This window comes from Lactuca saligna, chromosome 4 (genome assembly GCF_052625555.1).
Source record: "Lactuca saligna cultivar CGN05327 chromosome 4, ASM5262555v1, whole genome shotgun sequence".
Classification (NCBI taxonomy): Eukaryota; Viridiplantae; Streptophyta; class Magnoliopsida; order Asterales; family Asteraceae; genus Lactuca; species Lactuca saligna.
The window spans coordinates 87,764,551-87,774,811 of NC_136420.1; the positions used below are offsets into that span (position 1 = coordinate 87,764,551).

The following is a 10,261-nucleotide window of genomic DNA, read 5'->3' on the forward strand; positions in this document are numbered from 1 at the left end:
TTTGCTTGACAATTTTGGTTGAAATGGACCATGGATACAAAAAAAGTTTCATAAGAACCATTTTAGGGGAAAACTTTAATCCATAAGGACCATTTGCGATTTTTTGTCTTTTTCATTTTATAAAATAAAGGAAAAATACAAAAATGGATTTGTACACATATACTTAATGCTATCCAACATTTTCATAGATGTCGCTGTTGGCATATGCAAAAAAATCGATCATCTACTATAATCACAGACGGTGTCGTTTTGATGACATTGCATATGATTGATTTTTATTATTCATGACCCTTACCATTCATAAAAGATATAGACTATTTTTATGATCGATTCTTACCATTCATGACCCTTACCATTCATAAATAGATAGACTACTCTGATGGTCTCATAAAATTTTAATTATTTATTGAAAATTAAAAAAAAATGAGATTAAACATGTTTGTCTTTTTACTTCAAATCAAAATGGGTTAGTCAGTGTAATTAATTTCTAAATATATATTTTTTATAATCAGTTAAGAGCATCTCCAACCCACTCCCATTTCCATCCCCCATCCATTTTTACCTCTATTGTTTCTCCAACCCACCCTCATTTATTCTACCATTTTGGGAGATATGAATAGTATTACACCAAATATGTTGTTATTCTATTAATTTCTCTCCAAAATGGGGATTAACTTTGTTTTGTCAGTTTTAATCCATCTGTTTATTTATTTATACATTTTTAATTTATTTTTATCTACTAATTATAATTTAAAGATAATATTTTAATATTTATAATATTATGTTATACATTAAATTATATTAACTAGTTATAAATATAAAGTTTGTGTTTTGTTTATCAAATTCTTTTAAAAGTTAAATACATATTGAAATTTTTTAAAAACGATAAGGTACTTTACAAAAGGTTATAAATATTTTATAAAAATAATATTATTTATCTAATATTATTGTAATGAAAAAAAATATAGATTATATGTTTGTTAAAACCAACTCAGTAGTGGAAGACGTGTGTTTGACAATCAATGTAAGTTGGAAGAATGAAATATATTTGAAATATACTATTTGGGGTAAAAAATGAAGTAGGGTTGGAGATGCAACACTATTACCCAATTTTTTATTTTATTTTTGGAAGAAAAAATGAAAGTGAGTTGGAGATGGTCTAATATAATTTATATGGCTACAAATCTCTATTATCAAGACTTATGATATACTTTTATTTAATAAAATCTTCTCTAATAAATAAAAGTGTTTTTTTACCACTTGTCAAACTCTCATTTAATTTGCCAAATATTGGTTATTTTAAATTATTTTTTCCATATGTTATTTTATGGTTTTTCTATTTTATTAAATTTCATAGTATTTAAATACACTAATAAATGCATATTGATTTTTTTTAATGAACATTTCTTTTAATTTCAAAATTAGTAAATTCCTTTATTTATTTATATGAATTATTTGTTTAAATTTAGAGAAAAAAACACTTTAATTTTTATAATTTAATATTTTTCTCATTTTTATTATATATAAATTTAAAATTTTCAAATATTTAGAATTTTGTATTTAATTTTTTCTTTAAATAAAGACAAAACTGCAAATTTGGTCCTTGTGGTTTGCAAAAATCTTTGGATAGGGTCCAAAAAGTTTTCGACTTGCATAGAAGGTCCAAAATCAAAGTTTTTCTGGGTTTTTGGTCCAAAAAAACATGAAAAGACGATTTTGCCCTTTTATTTTCCTTTTTGTATTTTTATAATTATTAAAATACTATTTTAATTTAAAAATAAAAAGAAAAGAAAATAATTAACACCCACCCACTTACCTCCACCTCTCTCTCTCTCTCTCTCACACACACACACACACGAAGAACTTCTTATCCCAATCCCGTCTTCAATTGGCAACCTTGAAAACCTCAAAGACTTGATTTTAATCTCCATCAAACTCATCAGAAAAATCCCAGGTGAGCTTTGGAGTTGCCGGAGTCTCAAGACTCTTTACTTGTTCGACAACTGATTCCCCGGAGTAAACAAAGACCTCACCGGAGGAAACAACGGCCTCGCCGGAGTCTGGTTCAACATCCTAATTTCACCACCACCACTATCATCCCCTCTTTATACCCACCGTCGGTAGAACCCTCTATCCCTCACACACTCACGCACATGATGAAAGAAGTACATCGACTCGCTCCTTGTTCATCCTTAGTTCCCAATTAAATCATCAACAAATCATCTTTCTCCTGCACATCTTACATTCCCAATTTCAAGATCAATTACATATCCCTAGGCTAGACTACAAAGAACAAAACTGATTTCCCAAACCCTAGATGATAATACGATCGAATCCAGCATCAGAACACTTGTAACTCGCTTTAATCTGATTATCTTAGGGTTGAAGTTTGAAAGTAAATATGTTCAAGAGTTCTTCGCCTACATGTTCATCATTTTCTTCTTTTAAGTAATCAGAATGATGCTTATGACAATACTTTTTAGAAATGTTGAAACTCTGACATGTTTTTAGGGATGTAGTTTTGGATTCTGGGATTTTTATGGTTTGTTCCAATTTTTAAGATTTTCTCCATTAAAGTGTTCTTGGGTATTTTTCCAGATTTCAGTTGATTCCGTGTTAGGATGATATTTGTGTTGGATTATTGTGGGTTGAATATGTTAAACGATTTTTTGATTGAATTAGTATGTTGAATAATTTTGTTTCTGATTTGAGATGAAGTTTTGATGGAGCATCGATATTAATTTTGAAAGACTGGAGCTATTTTTTTATAGTAATCAATGTTTACACTTCATTTTTATTATAGATTTTGTGATAAGTTTGATGTTAGTATGTGTTCGAGTTCCTTGTGTGTGTGCGTGTATTTGGAGTTGCAGGTGTGTTTATGTTTAGAGAGAAATAGATAGAGAGGAGGGGGAGGAGGAAGAAGGATGAGGAGGAAGAGAGAGAAGGGGGAGGGCTCCGGTGGGGTGGGTAGAGAGAGAGAGAGAGATGGGTGAGCCAACTTAATTCCTTTTTTTTGCATTAATATTTATAAAAGAAAAATATAAAAAATACAAAAAAGAAATTTAAAGGACAAAACAGTCAATTCAAGTGATCTATGGACCAAAAGTACAGAAATTTCCTAAGTTTAGGACTAAAAACCCAGAAAAACTTTGATTTTGGACATTCTATGCAAGTCGGAAACTTTTTGGACCTTATCCAAAGATTTTTGCAAACCACAGGGACCAAATTTATAGTTTTGTCTTAAATAAACGTATGTAATACATTGGTATATACTAATATACGTTTATTTGAAAAAAAATCTAATACAATATATATATTTTTATGGATTTTGATAATTTGCAACGTTCAGAATTTTCCCTCCAGATCTAAAATCACCATTCAAATACAATTAAGCGTCAGACGCGGAACACACTTTTTACTTCCCGCCCAAAATGCCCCCCTTATAAACCCTCGCGACCCTCTCTCTCTACACGCGCTCTAATTACATAGTCTCTCCGCCGCACTCTTCCCTCGTTTTCTCTCTCATCGCCGTCTGAAAATGCCAAGGGCAAAGAGAAGGTCGTTATCTGCCTCCAAGGACGATGCATTGGTTTCTTCGGAGAAACGGCCAAAGATAGAAGAAAAGAAGGAAGAGGATGCGGAAGTTTCTGTGGTTCCCGATCTGGTATCTCCGGCGAAAAGCTCCGGTGGAAAGTCGGAGAAGCCAAAGCTGAGGGCGAAGGCGAAGGAGAAGGTGAAGGACGAGGCAGAGGATGCGGAGGAGAGTCGATTTGTTGGAGATCCGGTTCCTGCCGAAGAGGCTCGACAGAGATGGCCTCTTAGATACCTGCAAAAAAATGTGAGGGTTTCTTTGACTCAGCTTGACTTTTAACTTGGCGCACCACAAGTTTGGTTTTGTTTGTGTGGAGTGTGGAATGTAGATTAAATATTAGGGTACTTAATCAACTAGTAACCGGTGGAATACCTTTAATCGACGTGAATAGGGTTTTAGCTTGCATACGTGCAAATCAGCTGACAGAGGCTATAGTTGCTCACAAAAGTGTAGACTTCTAGCAGATTTTTTTAGTAGACAAACTCCTAATAATATATGACATTTACTTTAGATATGTTTACTATACATATATAACACTAAACATTGCAAAAGAAGTTCTATGATGCCTCTCATAGATTTGAATGCTCACTAGTAACAAACTTGATTGGTTAATATTTGTGGCTCAAAGCTTATTTCATGGTAGATTACCATACTTAGATTTTATCACATATTTAACTATTTTGCTGGAATTACAGAAGGCTGGAAAGACAGAGAGCTTGGAAACCCCAAAAGGGTAAGTACATTATTCTATTGATTAAAGTAGTAAAAAGATTACTTTTAATTCTTGTTCTTTAGAAGTGAATAAATAAATTGTTTGTCAAATTATAGGGTAGAGCCACCAAAGGAGCTTATGCAAGCTAAAAGACACTTTTCTGAAGCACTTGTTGATGGCCGTGTGCTGTTTATGCTTGGAGACGATGGTTATGTCCAGGTACCTTTTTGTCTACTTTTAAGTTGCTTGCAAGAGTGACATTTACTGTCTGTATTCTTACATAAAAAGTTAAAAGTTAAAAATTAATGTTTTTTCCACATTTAATTAACTGAAGTTCATATAAGTATATGATTATTCGCATTTTTATACAGGCTGGGGAGGGTGAAGACAGTTACATCTGTAGAGTTGTAGAGATGTTTGAAGGAGTGGATGGAACATCATATTTTAGTGCTCAATGGTTCTACAGGGCTAAAGATACAGTAAACTTTTACTTAAATATTTTATAGTTTAGTGTCTTTTTCTCCCTAATATTGACCTTTTCTTTTTGATTTTTTCAGATTATTCAAGCTTGTTCAAACCTGATTGATGATAAGCGTGTCTTCCTTTCTGAAATCAGGGATGACAATCCTCTTGATTGCCTCTTGCAAAAGCTTAAAATAGTGCGGGTGCCTTTAGATGTAAGTAATGACATAAATTCATTTCTTATTATTGTAGCATTGCAGTTTTCAGTTTTCTTATTATAACATTAGACTTAGAAAAATCTTTTCAATTATAATAGTGAATATTCCTTTCTATATGGATAATGTTGCCATAATATTGGTTCTAATAAGTAAAAAGATCTGAGATTCATAAAGAAACAATGTAATAAAAGTATCCAGTTCTTGCATTTAGTTATTTTATTTTATTATATGTGTATTTTTGGTTGTTTTTTAGGCTGATGTCAGTGAGAAGCAAGCAAAACTTGGTGATGGAGACTACTACTATGACATGTCATACCTGGTGCCTTATTCAACTTATCAGAACTTGCCACCTGGTACATTTTCCTATACACTGAATGATGTATATATAATTTAACATTAAAGCTATAGTTCTAGCAAGTGATCGATCTTTGAATACACTTTAACAACAAACTGCAGATGCTGAAGTTGATGGGAATGAGTCTGATTCAACCATTTCATCAGAGTCTGATGTTAATGGAGCTATTAATGAAGAATCCCAAAGTCAAAACAACAAAAGATCAGAAATGAGAATGCTAGATCTTTACTCAGGATGTGGGGCCATGTCTACAGGACTTTGTTTGGGTGCTAATATGGCTGATGTTAACCTTGTCACTGTATGTACCAATAAAGTGGTCTAACTATAAGTGCTTACCTTTTAGCTTCATGATCCATAACTCCAAAATTTTATTTTAAAATGTAAATGCAGAGGTGGGCTGTTGATTTGAATCAATATGCTTGTCAAAGCTTAAAGCTGAACCATCCAGAGACAGAGGTGCAAGTTCTTAATCATACTTAATGCTTCTTTAACTTGATAAAATTTTTTATGTGCAATTTATCTTTGATTTTCATTTCTAATTACATTTAGCATTTGAAATTAATGTTTCTCAGGTGAGGAATGAATCAGCAGAAGATTTTCTGCAATTGCTGAAAGAGTGGGAGAAGCTTTGCCAGTCTTATTCATTAGTTGGAGGTGGTGAATCTCAACAGAAAGAAGAACCTGCAGTCATTGAAGAAGATGATGAAGAAGAAGAGGATGATGTTGATGTAGATAATGTCGAAATTTTTGAGGTCGAGCAGATTTTGTCTATATGCTATGGTGATCCAAAGGAGTTAAAGAAGCCTGGGGTTTACCTTAAGGTATCTTTGCTATTCCCTGTTATAAACATGATCATTTCCAGAAACAGATGAGACAAGGGTATTTTGGTAAATAACAGTTTTTGATATAATATTAATTTTTTTGAGTAGATCCGGTGGAAGGGTTATGGGCCTGAAGAAGACACCTGGGAGCCAATAGAGGGATTAAGGTATGGAATTATAGTTGATTTTTTTCCCTTCACTTAAAGTTGTCATTCCATAGTTTGACTTACGTTTGATTTATTTGAATTAGTGATTGTCATGACAAGATAAAGGAGTTTGTTGTTAATGGTTTCAAATCAAAGCTTTTGCCTTTGCCTGTAAGTTCACATTACATGCTTCTTTTATCTGAAAATTACAACTTTCCATTTATCATTTAGTAAAAGTCATTGATTAATGATAAAATACTCAACTTTTGTAGGGGGATGTTGACGTCATCACGGGTGGCCCTCCATGTCAAGGGATAAGTGGATTTAACCGTTTTAGAAACAAAGACAAACCTCTAGAAGACGAAAAAAACAAACAACTTGTTGTCTACATGGACATCGTGGAGTATCTAAAGCCAAGATTTGCGTTAATGGAAAACGTGGTGGATATCGTCAAGTTTGCTAAAGGGTTTCTGGGCCGATATGCTTTGGGCCGGCTCGTTTCCATGAATTACCAAGCCCGGGTCGGTCTGATGGTAGCCGGTTCTTACGGACTTCCACAGTTCCGCAGACGTATGTTCATGTGGGGTGCCCGGCCTAGCGAGGTAAATAAACCCTAAATCCTATCCCTAAGCTTAAACCGGTCTAACTTTTCGAATGATGAATTAAAAACAATTTGTTTTTAATTTTTCAGAAATTACCGCAGTACCCTTTACCCACTCATAACGTCGTCACAAGGGGAGTGTCTCCATTGGAATTTGAGGTATTGTTTCGCGTAAAATAAAAGAAATTTCAATTTTCAAATTAAATACGAAATAAGTAAGAGTTAACCCGTTTTTGGGCTATTTTACCTTGTGTGCAGTCAAATACTGTTGTTCATGACGAGGGTCTTAAAGTTGAATTAGAGAAAGAACTCTACCTGGGTGACGCTATTTCTGATCTTCCTCCTGTAAGCACAACATCAAATCTTATTCCCATCTTTTTTTTTTTTTTTTTAAGGATGAGAATTAACGTATTAAATTTAAATTTGTTAGGTACCAAATGATGAGACTAGAGACGAAATGCCCTACGGGGGAAAACCCAAAACAGAATTTCAAAAGTTCATTAGTCGCAAAAAGACCGGTGAGTCAAACTTACTTTTCAATCTAGTTGCTTCATATTTGTTTTAGATTTTTAGTTTAATTTTTCAATTTCTTTTTTTGATGTTTATTAAAAACTGTAATGTAGATATGCCTGGGTTTGTGGCATCTGGTAAAGAAACTTCAAATCATCTTCTATATGATCATCGTCCACTGAAGCTAAACGACGATGATTACCAACGTGTCTGCCAAATCCCAAAGAAAAAGGTCCGCCATACATTCCTTATTTTTTTTATATGACGTGGCAATGACATTGTAATTTTTAATTTTTTAATTTGTGTTTGAACTTTGTAGGGTGCAAATTTCCGGGATTTGAAAGGTGTTAGGGTTAAAGCTGACAATCATGTTGAATGGGATCCTGATGTCGAAAGAGTTTACTTACCTTCTGGAAAGCCATTGGTAGGTATCTTCATTCTCATATACATGCTCTTTTTTGTTCACTAGATATTTATTTTTTTGTTTTGTGTAATGACAGGTTCCCGATTACGCTATGACTTTCGTGGATGGTCGATCACAAAAGTAAGTGTTTTTTACATGCTTAGTTTTTTTTTTTTTTTAATATATGAATTTATTTATAATTCCATGGAAATACATACAGACCCTTTGGGCGACTATGGTGGGATGAAACTGTACCAACAGTTGTCACAAGAGCAGAGCCTCACAACCAGGTTAAAAAAATATACAAACTAAAAACCATTTTTCATATTCAAAACCTTGAGGGACCAATTATGTCATTAATGTATAACTGACTTGTACTTATTTTTTTCAGGCAATTCTTCACCCTCTTCAAGATAGAGTGCTGACTATTCGTGAGAATGCTAGACTTCAAGGTTTCCCTGATTACTATAAACTTCTGGGCCCCATCAAAGAAAGGTAAGACATAAACTCTTTTTTTTTTTTTTTGTAAAGTGTAAAAGAAAATGCTGTTTACTGATAAACTTGTATATTTAACAGGTATATTCAAGTTGGAAATGCTGTAGCTGTTCCAGTAGCAAGAGCTTTAGGGTACTCACTGGCAATGTCATGTAAGGGAAACGCAGGTGGTGAGCCTGTTTTCAGTTTGCCTCCAAAATTCCCAAATCTACAACTGGCGACATCTCCTTCTGTGGTTCAAGAAAATGAGTAATTATTTTAAACCAGTTAATAATTAGTAATGGAGGAAGAGACGTTTTTTTCATCATCTATTCGCTTAAGCCACAAATTGGCTGTGGAATTACCCATCTTCATCATGTAGTAGCTGTTTAATATATATGCCAGTTTTGAGGTTCAAACATTGCCTTTTTCCTGTTGTAACTTTGCAATGATGCATGTGATACTGATAATGCCACAACTTTTATTGTCTTTCAATGTATTTTATTGATGCCACTTGTATCTCTTCTGAATTCTGATTTTACTCTATCAACTTAAAACAAAACAATATATTCATTTAAAACAAAGAAAATATATACATATATACATCAACAGAAATTTAAATCGATTATTAGAATTCCACTTTAGAATGACATTTGGGATCCACTTCTAGCTTCAAAATGTCGACAGAGATATCACACAAATTATCAACTTTAGCTTTAACCCCAACTATCTTCAAAAGAGTTACCTTTCCATGCATTGTTGAAGTCGAGGTAAAATTAAGCCAACCAGAACCAATATCACTGTAAAAATTAGGATCTGTTGCCATTTTACCCCCTGTAATATTCGCAGATGTAGTCAAGGTAAAACTCCCACGAGCTGGGACTTGTGCATGCTCAACAGGGACCTCTGCTATTAACATTCCTCGGTAGTAAACATTTGCAATGGAGTCCTCGAACTTAAACCCTCCATAATTACGGTTATCAATCGTTAATGTTAAAACTAGGGTTGCATTTATGCTTACATTTGGTATGAGTTGGAATTGCACGTTTTCAAGTTTTGTCGGGTGGGCGGTGATCCGTGGGTCTTTTGGTTTAAAGACTGTAAAATACAAGATGATAGAAATAATGATGAAAATGACGATTATTGCAACTGTTAAGCCACAACATATTTTGAGACATTTTCGTAATTTTGGTTTTGGTGTTTCCATTTTGTTTGAGGGTTTTTCAGGAATGGAAATGAATGGGTTTTGTGTTTGTGGATTGTTTCATATGTAAGGTGTTGGATTATATACGGGAGGAGGTGAAATTAAGGTTGAATGTTGTTTTGTTTGTTTTGTGTGTAGATGGTAGTGAATTTGAGGTTGTATACTACGTACCTTCGACTCTATTTGGTTGAAGATGTTTTTGTTTTTGAAGTTTTGTATGCATATGGTGGTCATTTTCATAAAATTATATAATTATCGAGGTCATTTCGTAAAGTATGTTGTTATGGTTGTCACTGTCATAAAACATGTAATTATGGGACAAGGTAGTAACATGATTACATCATGGCAAATTTCAAGATAGAAATATAAATACATATTCAATCTGATATCGGGTGTATATATATATATATATATATATATATATATATATATATATATATATATATATATATATATATATATATATATATATATATATATATATATATATATATATATATATACACACACACACACTAGGTTACAACCCGTGGAACTCACGGGAGATAAAGTAAAAGAATACTGATAATTCAAAATGAATTAAATCATGTTTTCTCGGTAACTTCAATGATTAGTTCAAATTAATATGTAAAATGGTTTGAAGGTAGGAGCAATGTTTTTTATGTGTAGATAAATAAAAAAAAAGGATAATTGTATATAATGAATATAAAACTGAATAGACTGAAGAAAAAAAATAAAGAAGAAGCAAACGCATCGAATA

General features: G+C 32.9%; 2 protein-coding genes across 2 annotated transcripts; one reads left to right on the forward strand and one right to left on the reverse strand.

Annotated features, from left to right (window-relative positions):
* Nucleotides 1-3,463: 3,463 nt before the first annotated feature.
* On the forward strand, nt 3,464-8,810 carry CMT3 (chromomethylase 3). The gene is made up of 21 exons (XM_078990722.1): nt 3,464-3,841; nt 4,291-4,328; nt 4,424-4,526; nt 4,679-4,786; nt 4,865-4,984; nt 5,241-5,340; nt 5,444-5,640; nt 5,733-5,798; nt 5,915-6,163; nt 6,272-6,330; nt 6,414-6,480; nt 6,582-6,911; nt 7,001-7,069; nt 7,169-7,255; nt 7,341-7,428; nt 7,534-7,652; nt 7,740-7,844; nt 7,921-7,964; nt 8,044-8,113; nt 8,215-8,318; nt 8,400-8,810. Exons 1-21 carry the CDS (start codon nt 3,542-3,544, stop codon nt 8,569-8,571), a joined length of 2,595 nt encoding a protein of 864 aa, XP_078846848.1. The 5' UTR covers nt 3,464-3,541; the 3' UTR covers nt 8,572-8,810.
* A 115-nt stretch (nt 8,811-8,925) lies between these two features.
* LOC145042331 (late embryogenesis abundant protein At1g64065-like) lies at nt 8,926-9,504 on the reverse strand. The gene has a single exon (XM_078990723.1). The coding sequence runs from the start codon at nt 9,502-9,504 to the stop codon at nt 8,926-8,928; it is 579 nt and encodes a 192-aa protein (XP_078846849.1).
* Nucleotides 9,505-10,261: the final 757 nt, after the last annotated feature.

Bases quoted from the DNA above. Each gene is read 5' to 3' on its own strand.
- CMT3 (XM_078990722.1), top strand. From the start codon at position 3,542: ATGCCAAGGGCAAAGAGAAGGTCGTTATCTGCCTCCAAGGACGATGCA. The intron at 7,256-7,340 runs GTAAGCACAACA...TAAATTTGTTAG, and splicing joins CTATTTCTGATCTTCCTCCT to GTACCAAATGATGAGACTAG. The intron at 7,965-8,043 runs GTAAGTGTTTTT...AAATACATACAG, and splicing joins GTGGATGGTCGATCACAAAA to ACCCTTTGGGCGACTATGGT.
- LOC145042331 (XM_078990723.1), bottom strand. From the start codon at position 9,504: ATGGAAACACCAAAACCAAAATTACGAAAATGTCTCAAAATATGTTGT.